A 21,175-nucleotide genomic window follows, 5' to 3' on the forward strand; every position below is an offset into this window, starting at 1 on the left:
GGTATGTGAAGTTGCTCATGAAGTACTACTGAACCAATGATAAACCTTGGGTTACATTTGGGAAAATACTATAACTATTCTAGAGATTCTACACACTTCCTAAAGTTTTAATGTTTTGAGAGATCACTGCTTGATACTGTAATTATGGAAATGTTATGTATCACAGAAATAACCTGATTTCCTTGCAGCTAAATTGTAAACTCCCGTGTCTCTTTAGCTCTAACCATATCCATTCTGAGTTTTTGTCATTTATAATTGTTTTAATTCTCTGGTAAAATGAGTTTTATCTTCAAGGAGATTCCTATAAAGGACTTTCAGAACAAATACAGATATTTGATATGCTTGAAAATCCTAAAACTGAAATGGGTAAGAATTTCCAGAACTGACTAAAGCTGCATTCACCAGAATTAGTAACATGGGACTAAATGAACTAAAAGATTATAGTGTTGTGTCTCTTAATGTTTTGTCTTACTTTAAACATTGCTGGTTCTCTCTAATGTTTGCTCTTCCAGACTAGGGATACTTCCTCCTAGTTATCTGTAATTTAGAGATGTAAAAGTATTGATTTGCAAACAAATCAAAGCATTCAACTTTTCTCTCTATCTGAACCCTCTGAAACCAAAAGTTCTCAGGTAAGCATCCTTCCATGGCAATCAGTCACTTGCATAAGTTCAATAAGAATCTGTTCTCCTTGTAACAGGAAAGAATTGGAAACACGGGTTATTTTACCAAGGCTTTGACTGGGATGTCATATTTGAAAAGACTCATATATGACCAGACAGCTTTAAGGAACTAAGGTTGACTTTATGAAACCTGGAGCCATAAAGCCCCTTGGGACTGTTGGCCTGATACCTTGCTTACAGAGTTCCCAGCAGCCTTACCAGGTGAGTAAAGAATGTCACTCCTTGGTAGGTGCAGCCTCAGAAGAGGAATTCGCCCAAAGGTATTGCAGGCATGCCTCATGGCAAGTACAGGGCTTGGCTTCTGGCCTGGAGAGGCTACTAAAAGTTCAACCTAGAGATTCCTTATACAAAGTTCCAGCAAAGCAGATTCTAAAAGATCTATTGATCACAGTCACTGTTCTTGCTGAGCTTATGTAAATAATAGGCCAAGTTTTGTTAAAACTGGACTTGTTTCACAAGTGAATTAGTCCTGATTTGGCTATCTCTGGAAATGAGGGTTATTTTAGAGAAAAAAATTATGTTTTAGTAACACACATTTATGGATGTTAAATTCTAGATTTGATTGTCTTTAAATGCTTGTTTACTTAAGCTAAACAATTTGAGGTAAACTTCAGAGAAGTTACACAATAGCTCATTTAGATGATCTTCTTGCTTTTTTATTTTGTGGGGATATTAGCAGACCCCACAGCACATGATTAAACAACTGGAATAATGAAATTGCCTAAAAGCCAACCTATTGCACTCCATAGGATTAACTATGGACTTGTGGAGATAATGGATGACCCCACTTTATTTATGAGTGGATTGGATGATTCATGGGGGGCTCCCCTTATCTCTTGACAAGTTTTCTCCCACTTGACAATGATCCTCTGTAATCAGGATATTGTTAAGGCTGGACCACTCAAAGGTCGTCTTATTGGTTTCATCCCTTAGTCATATTTATCCTAGAGGCCACCTCTGTTGAGGTGCAGTTGCAAACAGATGCTTTAGCTAAGCATGGAACAGCCCTCCTATAAAAGAGCCTCAAAGCTCACTATGGGACAGTCCTTGACTGTAATGATGTCACATCAGGTCCAGATTTGTCTTAGAAGGCAAAGGCCACCAATGGATGATGGAGGCCAACTTATTAAATACTGGGCTACATTAACAGATATGCCAGAAATAAAACTTGTCAAACTTTAAACCTAGTTGCCTGTATGCCTGAACCTGACCACTGTACTTCTTTCTCTATAGAGCAAAAATGTTCTTTTTATTTTATTTGATCTTGCTTATTCTATATGGCCAGATTTAAGATGCCCCTGTTAAAAATATGACAGTTGGTTTTCTGATGACAGTAGTTTTCATAGAAAAAAATAAGAAAAGCTAGGTGTGCCATAGTGCTCACTAGCACTTCGCAATTGCCAAAGTCTAAGAATTAACATTTATACTGACTCCAAATATGTTTTCCTGGTACTACATGCCCATGGAGCTATTTGGAAGGAAAGGGGATTGCTATCAAGCCATAACTCCCCAATCAAATATGGGCCTAAGTTACAAAACCCTCCTTATCGCTATACTGAAGATGGCATATATCAGATCCGGGATACATATTTGTGGTTCACACCCACGATTGGACAGCTCAGTTAAAAGGCAATTTTATGCTGGGAACAAAGAAATCATACGAGTGATACTTGGACAAATAACGCACGATATCTGGGATGGCTATCACTAGAAATGTGTTCCCAAGTAATAGTACTCCAGGCTACTGACTGGTTTGCTACTGACTGGGCAAGGCGACCTGGCATTAGATGGCCAGCTCCAAATGGAACCCACTGGATATGTGGAACCAACCTGTGGCCCTGGCTTCCTCCAGGGTGGATAGGTCGCTGTGCTTTAGGACTTGCCTGGATTCATGGGCGCATTACTAAAACTTATCACCACTCCAGCTAATCTCCCTACTTAATACCGAAGTCTCACAGATACCAAGGCACTCCAGAAAATAGGATGGCCTTAGATGTCCTGACAGCAGCCCAGGGTGGCACATGTGCAATTATCAAGACAGAATGTTGTGTGTACATCCCAGACTATCACAAAAATGTCACAGGACTAATAAAAGACATGAATACCCAGATTAAGGCCCTACAAGATCCTTCTCTCTCTCTCAGTGAATGGTTAAGTTCCTGGTTTGAAGGAGGACTATGGCCAAATCTCCTTCTTATTCTTATTGCCTTATTAATCTTTTTTTTTTTTTTTTAAAGATTTTATTTATTTATTTGACAGACAGAGATCACAAGTAGGCAGAGAGGCAGGCAGAGAGAGAGAGAGAGAGAGGGAAGCAGGCTTCCTGCGGAGCAGGGAGCCCGATGCGGGGCTCGATCCCAGGCTCAGTGGTTTGGGCTGCTGCCTTCGGCTCGGGCCTTATTAATCTTAATATGTTGCTTTGTTCCATGTTTCTCTACTTGGTGCCGAGACTCCATTGCTAAAATGACTACACCACTTGGCAGACGATACTTGTCGCGCGCGAGGACGCCTCTTCACTGTCAGCGCTGGATTCAGCTGCCTCCACCTTTGTAACTCCCTTATACGTTCCTATCCTGATCAATATTGACCCGAGCAGATAGGGACAGCTCTACGCCCCTATTCAGCACAAAGAAGTTACAGAAGATGAGACCTTCCACCTTCAACTACCTTAAAGATTTAAGGGTCAAAATTGTTCAGGGGGGAATGATGAGGGAGCAGGAGGCTGGCTGAGGACAAAGCAAAAGCTGGCGCCTTGCACCACCCCCTCTTCACCCGCTCCCCTCCATATGTGTAGCATTCCTCAGGCACCCCTGACTGCCATAAAACGATAAATAGTTAACTTGCAGGGATCGCAATCCTGCAGAACAGGAATCTCCCTTGCCCTACAAGATGTCCTAGAGACCTAAACAGGGAGGTTACCTTATCAATAGCACAAATTTCCAGAGGCAAATAACTCTTGGTTCCTGAAGCCCTAATGTCCCCCTCCCACCATAAACTGGAGGAGACTGGAGTAGAAAGGAATGTAAATGATAGCCAGATCATAATGCCCCACCAAGAATCTCCCAATTATCTTGATGTTAATGCCTGACCTAAAGACGACATTGATCAGGCCATAAGGGCAAAGACTCCCCCCGGCACCTTGCAGACCCTCCCTAGCATGTGAGAACTCTGTCGAAACCTCCCATCCCTTCACCACCTCCCCCCAACCGTGGGGTATATAACATGCCCACCTTCACAACCCGGGGCAGCAGCTCTTCCTGCCCACGGGTCCTGTCCCCGTGCTTTAATAAACCACCATTTTGCACCAACGACGTCTTAATTCTTTCTTTAGTCGTCGGCTCCGAACCTCCTCACCCCACCGAACCTGACTTAGGTTCTGGGACTTCATCAATCCCAGGGTCCTGGGATGGAGCCCTGCATCAGGCTCCCTGCTCAGTAGGGAGCCTGCTTTTCCCTCTCCTTCTGCTGCTCTGCCTGTGTCTCTTGCTCTCTCTATCAAATAAATAAATAAAATCTTTTCTAAAAAGTTCTAACTTATTTTTATTAATTCATTCAATAAATATCTGTTTAGTGCCTACTACATGCCAGATACTATTCAAAACAAAACAAAGTTTAGTGAGAAGAGATAATCAACAAATCAACAAATAAAAAAGTAAAACATATTAAGCAATGATAGTACAATAGATAAAAAATCATCAGGGAAAGGGGACTGAGGGTACAAAATGTATTGTGGTTTTAAATGGAAGGGGATGAGTAAAGGTCCAAAGGAAGGAGGGAGGAAGCTACACACTGTGGAAAGGAAGAGGAAAGGAAAGAAAGGAAGAGAAAAAGGAAAGGAAGAGGATTCCAGGCCCCAAGGTGGGAGTCCGTCTGGTATGTTCAAAGAGGAGCATACAAAGGCAGCAGGTCTAAAATAAAGTGGGAGAAGTCAGAGAAATACTGGTAGGATGAATCTTGTAAACCATTTTTAAAAAACATGGCCCTTTAAGATGGGGAGCTACTGCAGAATTTGGAGCAGAGAGATGACATTATTGGAGTCATATTTTAAAAGATCATACTGAAACCACATAGAACTGTAAAGACCGATGGAAATCAAGATGGATGTACTAATGCTTCAGCATTTGTTAGACTCTCTGAGTTGAACGAATATTTCTTGTCCTCGTTCTTGAAGCCCCCTCCCCCATTCACTTGTGCTTCTCTGGGATCCTCTGTTCCGGGAACTTAGTATGAATGTTGAAACCTAGTAACCAGACTCACAGCCGGCACAATCACCAGTCACAAGACAACCTTGAAGACGTGAGGAACGTGACTGGCGGCACATACCAGATTCCCAGCGAAACCACCCAGATCCTGTATTTTCCTATAAAACCCCTCAGCCTTTTCCCTGGGGCAGTCCGCAGTTTTGAAGGCATTAGCCTGCTCTGGCCTCCTTTGCCTGGCAACGTAATAAAACTATTGTAAGGGCCTATTTAGCCAGAGCAGCTCCACCTTGGTTGAACAGCCATTTTGTTGTTTATGCAGTAAAACCCACACTGACCCTGCCCCACCCCCCACCCCATGGGAACTTACTTAAAAAGCAAGTCCGGGAAACCAGTAAAATATGATCAACCAGTCCCTGATAACAGAGCCCAAATACAAGGGCAGGTCAGATCAGGTGGAGATAACAGCCCGAATGCAGGGAGGAGTTGGGCCAGGTGGAGACATCCAAACCGTGGGGCGTGCATACGGTCTCCCTAGCTACCAAGGAGCGTGGGCCCCGCCTGTTGGGCGCCTTTTGGGCCAATTCTGACCAAGGTGATAGGCTAGGCTAGTTCAAATAGCTACTATGGGGACGCCTGGGTGGCTCAGTTGGTTAAGCAGCTCAGGTCATGATCCCAGCGATCCTGGGATCGAGTCCCACATCGGGGTCCTTGCTCAGCAGGGAGCCTGCTTCTCCTTCTCCCTCTGCCTCTGCCTGCCATTCTGTCTGCCTGTGCTCACTCTCCCCCACTCTCTCTGATAAATAAATAAAATCTTAAAAAAAAAAAAAGAATAGTTTTCTACTAAGACCAGAAGGGTGAATCATCTACAGAAAACAGCAGTATAATCAGTACATGAAAAAAGATCAAGGTACCCTTCTCATTCTAGTAAGGAATAAAACAGAATAAAAGCTAAGAATATATCTCTGAATTTAGATTTTGTATACATTTGTGGTTTTCTTGACATTAAAAAAAAAAAGACAGTTAGTTACTCTTTGACACATCGTTTTAAAAAGCAGACTATGCTGAATTAAAAGGATCCTAAAACAAGATATAATGTGTGGCCCTATATTGGACACTCATTTGGACAACCCAATGTAAAATGTATTTTAGGAATAACTGGGAAATTTTGAATATGACCTGGGTAACTTGGAAAGTGAACTTAACTCAAATAGGTAGACTGTTGACTAAAAAAAAAAAAAAAGCTGTATAACGGTATATACAGTACAATTTAAAAACAACGCATGTAGGGGCGCCTGGGTGGCTCAGTGGGTTGGGCCGCTGCCTTCAGCTCGGGTCATGATCTCAGGGTCCTGGGATCGAGTCCCGCGTCGGGCTCTCTGCTCGGCAGGGAGCCTGCTTCCTTCCCTTCCTCTCTCTCTGCCTGCCTCTCTGCCTACTTGTGATCTCTCGCTGTCAAATAAATAAATAAAATCTTTAAAAAAAAAAAACAAAACAACGCATGTATGCACACATACATAGGAAAAAAAGGATATGCACTAAAGTATGTACAGCAGTAATCTATGGGTGGTGAAACTGATATTTTTAATTCATTTTTGCTTATTTGTATTTTTTACTACAAGGCACATAAAATCCTTCTATGATAGCATAATATTATTTTTAATCAATAAAATAAGAAAAATTAAAAATCAAATATATCATTTGATAATAGATCCAAGAGATTCACAGTAATCAGAACTCTAACTGAACACGAAATAGAGTAAATGTCAGCAAACTACAGCCTGTGGGTTTAAACACAATCTGCCACTTTGCGTTTTGTATAGAATACAAGCTAAGAATTTTAGATTTTTAGTTTTTATATTTTAAATGGTTAAAAAAGCAATAGGATAACAGTATTTGGAGACACATGTAAAGGTTTGTACCTTCACATTTCAGTGTCAGTAAATAAAGTTTTATTGGAACACAGCCATGTGCTGGTATCGCCCTTGCCTGCTTTTACAATGTAGTAGCACACATTACGAAGGCAGAGTTGATTGAGTAGTTGCTTCAGAAACCGTATTTCACCATCTGACCCTTCACAGGTAAAGTTTGCTAACCTCTAAAATAGGATAAAAACATTAGGATCATAGTAGATCTATTAAAATCTTAAAAAGAACTAGACTCACACTAATTAGGAAAACACAAACAAAAACCAGATACCTTTTCGTACCCTTCGGACTGATAAAAGATATGGACAAAGGGGAAATCTCATGCACTGATGAGAGGATATACTTGTTTGACTAGAGCATTTGGCAATATCCCAGCAAGACAAGGCCATGCAGAGCCTATGACCCAGTAATTCCACTTCTAGGGATAAACCCCTGGAAAATTCACACAAGAAGACACTAATGAGATGTGTATTAAACAGTGCCTGAGGAATTAATAAATATATTAATTAAAAGATCCTTGTAGGGGTGCCTGGGTGGCTCAGTGGGTTAAGCCGCTGCCTTCGGCTCAGGTCATGATCTCAGGGTCCTGGGATGGAGTCCCGCATCGGGCTCTCTGCTCATCAGGGGAGCCTGCTTCTTCTCTCTCTCTCTCTCTCTGCCTGCTTCTCTGCCTACTTGTGATGTCTCTCTGTCAAATAAATAAAATAAAAAATCTTAAAAAAAAAAATAAATAAATAAATAAATAAATAAGATCCTTGTATATATATTAACTCTTCCAGGCACTGTTGTAATAAAAAAGTTCAAATGTTTCTATAAAATTTTGTTTCTTCAAGTAAGGTGTGAAGCATGTATGACATAAGGGCTAACATCTTGTTAACTCACCTGGCATTCTTTTCAGCATCTAAAAGAGCTTGCGCCAAATCCTTGTGTGCCTTCTCTGCTTCCTTTGTTAATTTCATATCATGTGCACGAACCAGACACAACTCCCTGAAATAGAGTGAAGAAATTTTATGTCCATAGTTGAAGAGTTCCAGAAAGTTTCTACCCAGGAAATCCGATTTATACTCAGGAATCTTCTCAGTTATGTGTATCTCTCTTCCTAGTTTTTACACCTTGTAAACCAAATCAAGAAATCTCATGTCCATTTAGATGGAATTATGTCAGGTTTGCCAGTGGAATCCGGTTAGCTGGAAAGGACTGAAAGATTATGTGAAAGATCTTCTCAAATTGGAAGAAGGCAGATGCTAATAGGCAAGGCCACCAGGCTCCTCTATCCTACCTTCTGACATGCCTATCTTACCCTCTTCATTCTTGCTACCAATTATCTTGACACAGGTTACATTAGCACTAACCTTGACTGCTATGTAACGCTTATCCTCTTTTGGATTTAATCCTTAACATCTGTAATCATGGCACTGCTCTGTAAACATGATTAAGATCAACATCTCAATTCTGCAGAAAAAACAGGAATTATCTCCCTATTAAACATACATAGAGCCCTAGTTTTGTGTTAACCTGTGTAACCCAGGTCTCTACTTCTTCATCTAGTCCTTTCCATTCTCTTCCTAAACCCCCAAAAGAAAAAAAAGAGTCCTCTATTTTAACCATTCTACTCTTCTTTTTATTCTCTTCAGAGACACGGTTTTGACTAGTGTCTTGTGTTTAAGATAATCACAGATTTTACCTGGTCAGTTCTTCAATAACATTCTTAAAATTGTACAGCTCTTCTAGAATGCGCTGGTCCATCATTCGCTGAGTTACCAAGTCTTTGTAGAACTCAATCATCTGTCTGGCAATTTGGTCAAGCATTTGTACATACCGCTCTCTGCATGAGAAAGAAAACAAGGTATCATTCAAAAAAAGGAAAAAAGGGAAAAAGAGCCAGAAAATATATGAAAGAAAAAGTAATGTTAGGGAAAGAAATAGTAGATACTCATAAAAGATATGCAAGAACAACAAAATAGGAAAAGAAAGGGGTCTAACATGTATATTCCTGCCATGCTTACACAAGCGAATAAACTGTGGAAGATTTTAAGCAGAGTCAATCATTTGGAATGTGATGTCTGAGATGTAAAGCAAGAGGAGAAATCCTTTTACATCTCCTTCTAAATTATAGACTCTATGAGGATAGAAACCATGTCTTATATATTTATATGGAATGGGATTTGTTTTTAAAGATTTCATTTATTTATTTGACAGAGAGATCACAAGCAGGCAGAGAGACAGGCAGAGAGAGAGAGGAGGGGAAGCAGGCTCCCTGCTGAGCAGAGAGCCCAATGCGGGACTCGACCATAGAACCCTGGGATCATGACCTGAGCCGAAGGCAGTGGCTTAACCCACTGAGCCACCCAAGCGCCCTTAGAACGGGATTTTTTATAAATAGTTGAGTTAATGAGTAAAACCACTTTCCCCAAGTTGTTTAAGTGTCAAAAGACACCAACTGTTCAAAAAATGAATAAAGACCCTAAATCCAAAGAAGCCATTTCTTTCAGTTTCAAATAAAACTAAATATTTGGAAGTGATTACAAATGAAAAATTACAAATACCATTCTAAGCAGCCTTTCTTCATATTAAAAGTGATCTAGGTGTTATATCCTAAACCTGAGACTGGCAATTTATAGTATTTTTGAATTGGAATGGCCATTTAGTTTAATATCTCACCCATAACAGAAAGAATTATCCAGGCTTTGCTCAAAACACCTAGAGTCACAGAGAGTTTATCAGTTTGATATGCAGTTCATATACTGGAAATATCGATTTTAAACACACCTTCTTTTAGGACTTCCCCTCCTGGCAATACAAGGACAACATAATCTGAAGGGTCTTCTTATTACACTACAACTAGATCCATGACAGAGCATACTTTCAGAAGCATTACTGGGCTTGCAGAAAAAGAACAGATGTCTCCAGGGGCAACGAACAAAAAACTATAAACAAGATACAATAAACTAAGAATGGACTGGGAAATGGTAATCTTAGGCAAACCCAGGGTCATGTTGCCCCAGTGAAAATAACAACACTGGGGAGAAAGGGTAAGATGGCAGAGTAGGAAGATGCTGAACTCACATCGTCCCATGGACATACCAAGGCTGCTACTACATACAGTGCAACTTACTCTGCGAAAGACCAGAAGACGAGCAGAACAGTACTTCCAACAGTACTTCCACTTTATATAACGATATAAATAAAAACCTACATGAAAAAGGGTAGGAGGGGCAGAGAGAGAATCAAGAACTAAATCCCTGGTGTGGAGACCCACAAGCAGGGATATCACAGGTGTGGAGATCCCTGCACAACCTGCCCACCCTGGCAGCTGTGTCTTCCAAAGTGACTACTGTTGTATCACACCCAGCAGGTAGCCTCAGCCAGGAAAGACATGCCTCCAAAGTGAGTCCTACCCCAAGGAGAGAAGGAGCCAGCCCCACCCACTGCCATGCCTACAACTGTCCTGCAGAACCTCACAGCTGGCCATGCCACGAGCCTGCCCCACCTACCTACAGTGCACCCACAGCAGTTATGGCCCAATCAAGAAGGTTCACACAGTTCACAGAGGGGTCATCCCTGGAGCACCTAGTTCTGAAGACCAGCGAGGATTGTGTTACTGGGTCCCACAAGATGCCTTCTACATAAGGTCACTCATTTGAGACCAGGAGACAGAGCTGACCTACTTAATACATACAAACAAATACAGACTTAAACAAAACAGAGAGAAGAACATGTTCCAAACAAAACAATAAGACAAAACCGCAGAAAAAGAACTAAATGAAACAGAGATAAGCAACCTACCTGATAATGAGTTCAAAGTAATGGTCATTGATGCTTGGGAGAAGAATGGATGAACTCATTACGAATTTTAACAAAGACAGAGAATTTAAAATTTTTTTTTAAAAATGAAGCTGAAGAATAACTGAAAAGAAAAATACACTAAAGGGAATCCAAAGCAGAAAAGAGGATGCAGAATGGCTCAGAAATCTAAAGACGAGGTAGTGAAAATCATCTGAGGTGAACAGCAAAAAGAAAAAAATTTTAAAAATGAGGACAGGGTAATAGACCACTAGGCAACATCAAATGCACTAACATTCACATTATAGGGGTCTCAGAAGGAGGAGAGAGAAAGGGACAAAAAACTGATTTGAATAAATAATAACTCAAAACTTCCGTAATCTGAGTGCCGCTTCCAGTCGCTTCCAGTCGGCGACGGCGACGAGAGAAGAATTAGGCACAAACAAGTCAGCTGCAAAAAGACTGGGAGCAGGGGACAACAGTCCAAAAGGACTACTGCCACGAGCAACTCTAGAGTCTCACTTTTATTGGATAGAAAACAATAGCCAACAGAAGGATTGGTGAAGGTCACACGTTAGTCACGTCTTGCAGGCCAGCAAGGAGGAGGGTAAGGTTTCTAGTTAACCAAGCACATTCAAAGGACTCCTCTAACCAACAACGAGCAGTTCTGGGAAGAGAAAGGAGCAATCACGAAAAATGGAAGCAGGCGGTTTTCGTTCCACCCTGAGCTGACCAGTCGTTTTCCCGGGTGCTCGGCTTCCCTGAAGCAGGCGGCGTTCTGCCCTGGGCGGGCCAGGCGTTCCCGGCTGCCCAGCTTCGGTGAAGGGGCGGCGTTCCGCCCTGAGCGAGCCGGGCATCCCCAGCTGCCCAGCTTCACGGTCCTACATCGTCCTTCTCCCCAAAGACCTGTTGTCAGTATCAGTGTTTCTTAAGGCCATATCTAAATGTGCTTGGCAACTAGTAAAATCCTCCAGGGGTTACAGTTAAGTAACAAGTTGTTCCGAGGGGCAGCAGCAGCACTGAGGAAGGAAACAGACATCCAGATCCAGAAAAACACAAAGAGCCCCAAAAAAGATGAACCCAAAGAGGTTTGTACCAATGCAAATAATTAAAATGCTAAAAACTAAAGAAAAAGAGAATATTAAAAATAGCAAGAGAAAAACAACTAGTTATGTACAAGAAAACACCCATAAGTGTAGCAGATGACTTTTCAGCAGGACCCTGCTAGCCAACAGGAGTGACTTGATATATTCAAAGTGCTGAAAGGAAAAAACTGACAACCAAGGATAGTCTACCTGGTAAGGTTATCAATCAGAACTGAAGGAGAGCTAAGAGACAAACAAAAATTAAAGGAATTCATCACCACTAATCCAGCCTTACAAGAAATTTTAAAGAGACTTCTTTAACCAAAAAAGGAAGGGCCACAAGTAGAAGTAAGAAAATTATGAAATAAAAAAAATGGTAAAAGCAAGCATATGCTAAAGGTAATATACCAATCACTTACAAAGTAGAATTAAGGTTAACAACAAAAGCAATAAATCAATTATATCTATAATAATTAATTAAGGTCTATATAAAATTAATTAAGGGATATATAAAATATAAAAATGTCAAACAGGATGTCAAATACATAAAGGGCTGCATGGGGAGTTTTAATTTAAACAACTGTCACCTGCCTCCTTAGCACAGTAGGAATCGCGTCAGTCTCATAAACAACTGTCAAGTTAAAGTAGACTATTAATAGGGCACCTGGGTGGTTAAGATGGTTAAGCATTTGCCTTCAGCTCAGGTCATGATCTCCTGGTCCTGGAGGTCAGAATCTCCTGGTCCCATGTCAGGATCCCGGCTCAGCAGGGAATCTATGGGGACTCTGCTTCTCCTTCTGCCTCTCCGCCCCTGCTCACACTCTCTTTCTCAAATGAATAAATAAAAATCTTTTAAAACAATAAATAAATAAAATAAAATAGACTGTTAAGGGGAACCTGAGGCTCACTTGGTTAAGTGTCAGACTCTTGATTTTGGCTCAGGTCAGGATCTCAGGGTTGTGAGATTGAGTCCTGTGTGAGCCTGCTTAAGATTCTCTCATGCTCTCTCTCTCTGTCCCTCCCCTGCTCACATGCACAGGCACATGCTCTCTCTTAAATAAATAAATAAATCAGACTATTAAATAAAAAGGTCTTTTTTAAAAATTTTTATTTAGTTATTTGACAGAGCAAGAGAGCACAAGCAGGGAGAGCAGCAGAGGGAGAGAGATCATGACCCTTAAACAAGTGAGCCACCCAGGTGCCCCTACAAAGGGTGTTATATATAAACCTCATGGTCATCACAGATCATGATCTCAGGGTCATGAGATTAGGCCCGATGTCAGGCTCTGCACTGGGCATGAGGCCTGCTTAAGATTCTCTCTCCCCCTCTCCCTTGCCTCTCTCTTGCTCAGGAGCACATGCATGTTCTCTCTCAAATAAATAAATAAATATTAAAAGTAAATAAATAAATAAATACCTGTTAAATACATAGGGTATTACAGATAAACCTCATGGTAACCACAAACCAAAAACCTCTAATAAATAGGGGTGCCTGGGTCGCTCAGTCATTAAGCATCTGCCTTCATCAGCTCAGGTCCTGATCCTAGGTTCTGGGATTGAGAACCACGTTGGGCTCCCTGCTCGGCAGGAAGTCTGCTTCTCTCTCTCCCACTCCCCCTGCTTGTTTTCCTGTTCTTGATGTCTCTCTCTCTCTGTCAAGTAAATAAATAAAATCTTTTAAAAAACAAAAAAACTATAATAAATACACAAGAAACCATAAAGAGAAAGGAATCCAAGCATAATACTAAAGAAAATCATCAAATTGCATGAGAAGAAAGGAACAGAGAAGAACTATAAAAAGAACCAGAGGGTGCCTGGCTGGGGGCTCAGTCAGTAAGCATGCAACTCTTGATCTCGGGGGTCTAAATTTGAGCCTCATGTTAGGTGTAGAAATAAAATTAAAATCTTTGGGCACCTGGATGGCTCAGTGGGTTAACCCTCTGCCTTCAGCTTGGGTCATGATCTCGGGGTCCTGCGATTGAGCCCCACATAGGGCTCTCTGCTTAGCGGGGAGCCTGCTTCCCTTCCTCTCTCTCTCTGCCTGCCTCTCTGTCTACTTGTGATCTCTCTGTGAAATGAACAAATAAAATCATAATAAATAAATAAATAAATAAAATCTTTGGGGGGGGGAAGAGAGCCACAAAATTGCAATAAATAGAAACTTACCAATAATTACTTTAAATGTAAATGAATTTATTTTGGTTCCAAACAAAATAAATAAATTCAATAAATAAATAATAAATTCAATAAAAATAGAAGACTCCTATATGCTGCCTACAAGAGGCCCACTTCAAATACAAAGACATATACAAAATGAAAGAGAAGGGACAGAAAAAGATATTCCATGCAAATGGAAGTGAAAAGAAGCTGTGGTAGTGATACTTATATCACACAAAATAGACTTTACAACAATGAACATAACAAGGGACAAAGAACAGCATTACATAATGATAAAGGGAACAATTCAACAAAATGATACAGCAATTTATTTCTCAAAAAATTCAACAACCTAGAAGTAGAAGCAGAAACATACAATCTTCCCAGACTCAAGCAGGAAGAAGTAGAAAATCTAAACATATTAATTACTAGTAATTAAATTGAATCAATAAACAAAAAAAAATATTCTCAAAACCAACAGAAGTCAGGATCAGAGGTGAATTCTACCAAACATTTAAAGAAGAGTCAATATCTATTCTCAAACTATTTCAAAAAATGAAAATGGAAGAACTGTTTCAAATTCATTTGATAAGGACAGCATTACCCAGATAGCAAAACCAAAAACACCACAAAAGAAAAGAAAAGAAAATTAGAAGCCAATATCCCTAAGGAACACATATACAAAAATCCTCAGCAAAATATTAGCAAACTGAATTCAACAAAACCTTAAAAGGATCATCCACCACAATCAAGTGCGATTTATTCCAGGAATGCAAGGATGGGTCAATATCTACAAATCAGTGTGATACACCACATCAACAAAATGGAGGATAAAACGATATACAGTCATCTCACTAGATGCAGAAATATCATTTGGCAAGTTTAACATCCATTCACAATAAAATCTCTCAATAAAATGATATAGAGGAAATAAAACTCAATATAATAATGGCTATCTATGACAAACCCACAGCTAACATACTCAATGGTGAAAAGATGAAAGCTTTTCTCTAAGATCTGTAACAACACAAGTGTGTGTTTACTCTTACCACTTTTATTAAACATAGTACAAGAAGTCCTAGCCATAGCAATCAGACAAGAAACAAAAACAAAGGCAACCCAAATTAGTAAGGAAGAAACTAAAACTGTCACTATTTGCAGATGACATAATACTAAATATAGAAAAACCCTAAAGATTCCACCAAAAACTATTAGAATAAATGAACTCAGCCAATTTGCAGGATATAAAATTAATATACAGAAATGAGTTGTATTTTTATATACTAATAAACGAGCAGAAAGAGAAATTAAGAAAACAATCCTATTTACAATTGCTCCAAAATAACAAAATACCTAGGAATAAATTTTACCAAGGAGGTAGAAGACCTATATTATAAAAATAGTATGATACTGATGAAAAAAATTAAAAGTAACACAAATAGAAAGATATACCCTGCTCATGGATTAGAAGAATTAATATCATTAAAATATCCATTTTGCCCAAAGCAATCTACAGATTCAATGAAATCTCTATCAAAATATATTAACAACGGGGAGGCCTTGGGTGGCTCAGTCAGTTTAAGCGTCTGCCTTCATCTTGGGTCATAATCCTGAGGTCCTGGGATCAAGCCCCATGTTGGTAGGGGGGTTTCCCAATCAGCAGGGAGTCTTATTCTCCCTCCCCCCCTCTGCCCTGCTTATGCGCTTGCTCTCACTCTCTCTCTCTCTCAAATAAATAAAGAAAATCTTTTAAAAAATACTAATAATATCTTTCACAGAATTAGAACAAATAATCCTAAATTCCTACGGAACCGCAAAAGACCCTGAATAGCCAAAGCAATCTTGAGAAAGGAGAATAAAGCTGAAGGTATCACACTCCCAGATTTCCAATTATTCTGCAGTGCATTAGTAATCACAACCATGTGGTAGTAGCACAAAAACAGATACATAGATCAAAGGAATAAATCAGAGAACCCAGAAATAAACCGACATTTATATAGTCAATTAATCTATGACAAAGGAGGCAAGAATACACAATGGGGAAAAGACAGTCTCTTTGATAAGTAGTATTGAGAAAACTGGGCAAACATAGCAAAGGAATGAAAGCAGAACACTTTCTTATACCATATACAAAAATTAACTCAAAACTGATTAAAGACTTAAATGTGAGCCCTAAAATCATAAAACTCCTGGGTGGCTCAGTGGGTTAAACCTCTGCCTTCGGCTTAGGTCATGATCCCAGGGGTTTTGGGATCAAGCCCTACATTGGGCTCTCTCTGCTCAGTGGGGAGCCTGCTTCTGCTTCCTCCTCTCTCTCTGCCTTGCCTCTCTGTCTACTTGTGATCTCTCTCTCTCTGTCAAATAAATAAAATCTTTAAAAAAAAAAAAAAACCTTCCTAAAAAATAAAAAAAATAAGCCATAATCTCTCTAACATCAGTCTTAGCAGTATCTTTTTGGATTTATCTCTTCAGAAAAGAGCAACAAAAACAAAAATAAACAAGTGGGACTATACCAAAATAAAAAGTTTTTGCACAGTGAAGGAAATCATCAATGAAATGAAAGGCAATCTACTAAATGGGAGATATTTGCATATGATACACGCAATAAGGAGCTAATATCCAAAAGGCATATATAAACCATACAACTTAACACTAATGAAACAATCTGATTTAAAAATGGGCAGAAGGGGCACCTGGTTGGCTCATTCAGTTAAGCATCTGCCTTTGGCTCGGGTCATGATCTCAGTGTTCTAGCGTCGAGCCCCGTATCAGGCTCCCTGCTCTTGGGAAGCCTGTTTCTCTCTGTCCTCCCCACTCATGTGCTAATTCTCTCTCTCTCTCTCTCTCTCCTCATATAAACAAATAAATAAATCTAAAGAAAGAAACAAAGAGAAATTGGCAGAAGACATGAATAGACCCTTTTTAAAAGACACATACAGATGTACAAAAAGCACATGAAAATATGTTCAACATCACTACACCATAAGGAAAATGTACATCAAAATCACAATAAGACATCACCTCACACCTGTCAGAAATGGCTAGAATCAAAAAGACCCATAATAACAAGTGCTGGTGAGGATGTGGAGAAAAAGGAACCCTCAAGCATTGCTGGTGCAGTACTTTGAAAGTAATATGGGAATTCCTCAAAAATTAGAAATAAAAAATACCATATGATCTAGTAATTCCACTTCTGAATACTCACCTGAAGAACATGAAAATAGTAATTTGAAATATATATATGCACTCCTATATTTATTGTAGCATTATTTTTAAAAACTAAAACAAAACATAGAAGCAAACCTAAGTATTGAAAGATGAATGGTAAGAGATAAAGAAATGGTGGTAAAAAAATTTAATTAACTAATTAATTAATTAAAATAAAAAAGAAATGGTGGTGTGTGTATAAAATAATACTATTCAGTCATTAAAAAAGGAAGTCCTACTATTCATGATATGAATGGACCTAAAGGGTATTATGCCAGGTGGCATATGTCAGGCAGAGAAAGACAAACATCATTTGATTTCATTTATATGTGGAATCTAAAAAACAAAACAAAGAAAACAGAAACAGACTCATAAATACAGAGAACAAACTGGTGGTTGCCAAAGGGGAAGGTGTAAAGGACTGGGCAAAACAGTTGAAGGGGACTAAGAGGTACAGACTCCCAGTTATGAAATAAATAAGTCATGAGGATGTAAAGTGCAGCACAGGAAATATAGTCAAAAATATTACATTAACTTTATGGTGACTTATCATGGAGAATATCTCATAATATATACATAGTTTCAAACCACTATGTCGTACACCTAACACTAATATAATATTGTAGTCAACTATACTTCAATTAAAAATAAATAATTTTTTTTTTAAAATACCAACATTGAGGGGTACCCTGGGTGGCTTAGTCAGTTAAGCTGTGCCTTTGGCTCAGGTCATGATCCCACGGTCCTGGGATCAAGCCCTATTTCCAGGCTCCCTGTTCAGAAGGAAGTGTGCTCTCTCCCCTCTCCTTTTGCCTCTCATACCCTACTTGTGCTCTCTCTCAAATAAATAAATAAAATCTTTTAAAAAAATTAAAAATATTTAATTATTTTCAGAGAGAAAGAAAGAGAGCAAAATCAGGGGGAAGGGCAGAGGCAGAGGGAGAAGGCAGGCTCCCTGCTGAGCAAGGAGGCCTGACGTGGGACTCAATCCCAGGGACCCTGGGATCATGATCTGAGCCTAAGGCAGACGCTTAACTGACTGAGCCAGCCAGGTGCCTAATAAATAAAATCTTAAAAAAAAAAAATACCAACACTTTGTTCAAGACTAAGCCTTGGACCAGCTTCAAGGTAGAAGACCTGGGTGTTGGATCACTATAATGAAGCGAGGATTCCAGAAGAAGAAGAAACTGGAAATCCTCTCTTCAAAGAAGCATGGTTTACAACCTGAGGATTTCATGAATAAGATTAGCCAAATGTTACCTATAAAAGCAAATACTGCAAAATACTCATTTAAATAAATCATCACAAACGAAGACTCAGAAGAAACAACAGTCATTTTAGTCACTAGTAGTTTTCATATATTAGAAGTATGAGATTTAAAAATATAAAAACTATGCAGAAAATGTTTGAGAAATGAAAGACTGAATCTATAAATAAGCAATAAAAACATATTAACTATGATGAGAAAGATATGGAAACAACCAATAGAAACCTCTTAGATGGGAAGTATAATTACTGAATTGTAAAAACTCAAAAGATGGGTTTTGGAATAGATGCACCTGAAGTGGTTTATTATTGTCTTCGGAAAAACTACCTAGAATGCAGCACAGAGACAAGGAGATGGAAATGAGGAAGAAGAGATATTAATAGAGACAGACAAAAAGCATAGGATGAAAGCATCCGATATAAATCTAATCAGAGTTTCCAGAAAAAGAAAAAAACAGAGAAAATGAAAACAGATATTTATCAAAGAGATCACCATTGATAATCTTGCAAAACTCATTAAGGATGTTAATCTATAATAGGATTGTGGAATATAAATAGGTATAGGGAAAAAAAAAAAGCAAGAAAAAAAATCCAGAGAAACTAAACGTACCTCTCCTGCATGCAAATAACCACCACCAAAAAAAAAGACAAAGTGTATGGAACAATTTTCAAGACATGTTGTGACTGAAACATTTTCAAGACCCTGCACCTAAGACACTGAAAGAAAAGTAATTATTGACTAGAGGTAAATAAAGTAAGCCCTATGATTATTCCATCTTTTGGACTTGAAAGGCCAAAGCACAAGGACAAAGAACCCAGGAGAAAACCCAGTAGATTCTGGGTTTATGGAGACAGAGCTAAGAGTCTAAGGAGAAAAAGAGGACAGGGTACCAGAGGGAAAAGAGCTGCTATAGGAAGATCCTCTGGTGGTCTGCTGAGAGTCCTTCTCAAGTATTCAGCTAAGTAATGATCAGAGGATCAATGTGAAGAAACTGTCTGAAGCCAGGGAAGGAGCCAGCTGAAAGGATCAATAACTAAGAGCATCCAGGATTCACAGGTGGCTCGAAATAGTGCTGGTTTCCAACTAGTCAGACTGGAAAAACTTACGATTCATGGGTCACTGGATACAGTACAAAGAAGAGTCTGCCTAAGTATTCAGAAATAATTAGTTTTAAATTAGCACTGTTCTGGTCCCGTCTAAAGGCCCAAAGGATCAAATTATTTTCAAGTAGTTCATCATCACTTCATCATGTTTCAGATCAAAGTTCAAATATTTTTAGAAATAGAAAATACACAACAGTACACACGCATCCAATAAAACTAAAACTCACAATGCCTGCCATGCAGTCATATTTATTAGTCATGCAAAAAGTCAGAAAACACATTTATGAAGAGAAAAAAACTGACTCAGAACTGTCATAAATGTTAGAATTAATAGACACAGATATTAAAAGCTGGAGGAGGTCATTCAGATTCTAGGAAATAGTTTTCCATGATCTTGGGTGGCACAGAAAATTGACCTGCCCAGAGTTCCAGAGAGAGCCTGAGGAGATTTGTGTACATAAGTGTCAGGAAACAGCTCACCAGGTACAGGAGCTTGTACTGGTGGAGACACCTAGCTGCTTCAATTCCTTTGGGAGCCCCCTGGCCCCTACATAAAGTGGTTTTTGGTGGAGAAGTTAAAGCCTGAAGGTCTCTGCCAGCTCCTGCTGGGTTTGAGGACAGACTTGCCTGTGTGCTCTACACATTTGTGCTCAGCACCAAGGACCCCAGCAAGCCAGTGCCCCCTATTCAGGGACCAGATCGTGGTGCTCCAAGGCCTCCACGAACTTTGGCTGAGACTCCTGCTTTCAGCCTGATGGATACAAGCAGACATATGCAAAGATGCCCAGAGCTGAGAGAAGATCATGATGCCGCCTTCCATCACTTCCCCAGGCCCTGCCTGAGCTACAAAAACACTTTTGCAGCTTGACTTTTTCTGGTGGACATTGATGATTTGCCCTGGCTGGGGATCTGAGGAAGACTAGCCTGAAACCTCCCCGCATGGCAATCAGCCGTTCCTCCCAAGGTATTGCCTTCAGGGTTCCCACTTCCTAAGAGTGTTGAGACAGCCTCACCAAGCCCTGTTTGGAGGAGCAGTTGGCTCTGCTTGGAGAAACTTTGGGTATAGGACCATCATTATCATGTCTTTGAGGATTCAACGGTCCCTCCCACGGGGACTTCCTGGACCCGGAATGCCCTGGAAAGGGACCGGGTGGAGGCTTAAACTGGCGTAGGGCACGACTTGAGGGTTTGGGAAGAACCCACACCAAACAACCCCAGATGTTTTGTTTAAATTTCAGCAATATAAAATACTGAAAAGCACTTGCTTCCAATATAACAATGAATATATATCATGCTTTGGGGGAAAACACTATAACTATATTCTCTTGTATTTGCATTGTTAAGTAGAGACATTTAAGATATTTTTGAAACAGACCCACTAACTGCGTCTTTTTTGATATGAAAGCTACAATGTCCTTAGTTGAACATCATTGGGTAGAGTAGATTAGAAAACGGAGATGAAATAGGTTAAGAAGCAAAGATTAGGTAAACTTGATGATAGAGCAATAGAAACTATCCAAAATGACCAGAAAATATGTTTATAAATATGAAAAAAAATGTTCAAGCATCAAGTTTTGCCTGGGACTGACTCCTCATTATTCGTGGCCTAATGTACGAAGGTAAATAACTGGCCTTCCCTGAAAAGGGAGTAGGGGAAGAAAAAATACTTGTAAGAAAAAACTAGTCCAAAAAACTCCTATATTTGGTTGAGGAAAACATAAACTACCATCAGAATCCAAAAAGCTCAAGGAACACCAAGCACA

At 39.6% G+C, this 21,175-nt stretch overlaps 1 protein-coding gene and 1 pseudogene across 5 annotated transcripts in view; one reads left to right on the forward strand and one right to left on the reverse strand.

Annotated features, from left to right (window-relative positions):
* Positions 1–8,646, reverse strand: part of LOC101686217 (axonemal dynein light chain domain-containing protein 1) — a 92,542-nt gene extending 83,896 nt beyond the window's left edge. For all 5 annotated transcript variants that reach the window (XM_045080980.1, XM_045080983.1, XM_045080981.1 and 2 more), the window contains exons 1-2: positions 8,495–8,646; positions 7,693–7,797 (exon numbers count right to left, since the gene is read on the reverse strand). In XM_045080980.1, coding sequence (XP_044936915.1) covers positions 7,693–7,797; positions 8,495–8,619 — 230 coding nt within the window. In that variant the 5' untranslated portion in view covers positions 8,620–8,646. The remainder of the gene's footprint in view (positions 1–7,692; positions 7,798–8,494) is intronic.
* A 2,123-nt stretch (positions 8,647–10,769) lies between these two features.
* Positions 10,770–20,300, forward strand: LOC106006745 (annotated as a pseudogene).
* The last annotated feature ends 875 nt before the right edge of the window (positions 20,301–21,175 follow it).

This window comes from Mustela putorius, unplaced genomic scaffold (genome assembly GCF_011764305.1).
Source record: "Mustela putorius furo isolate JIRA1106 unplaced genomic scaffold, ASM1176430v1.1 tig00000496_pilon_pilon_pilon, whole genome shotgun sequence".
In the NCBI taxonomy this organism is placed as follows: Eukaryota; Metazoa; Chordata; class Mammalia; order Carnivora; family Mustelidae; genus Mustela; species Mustela putorius.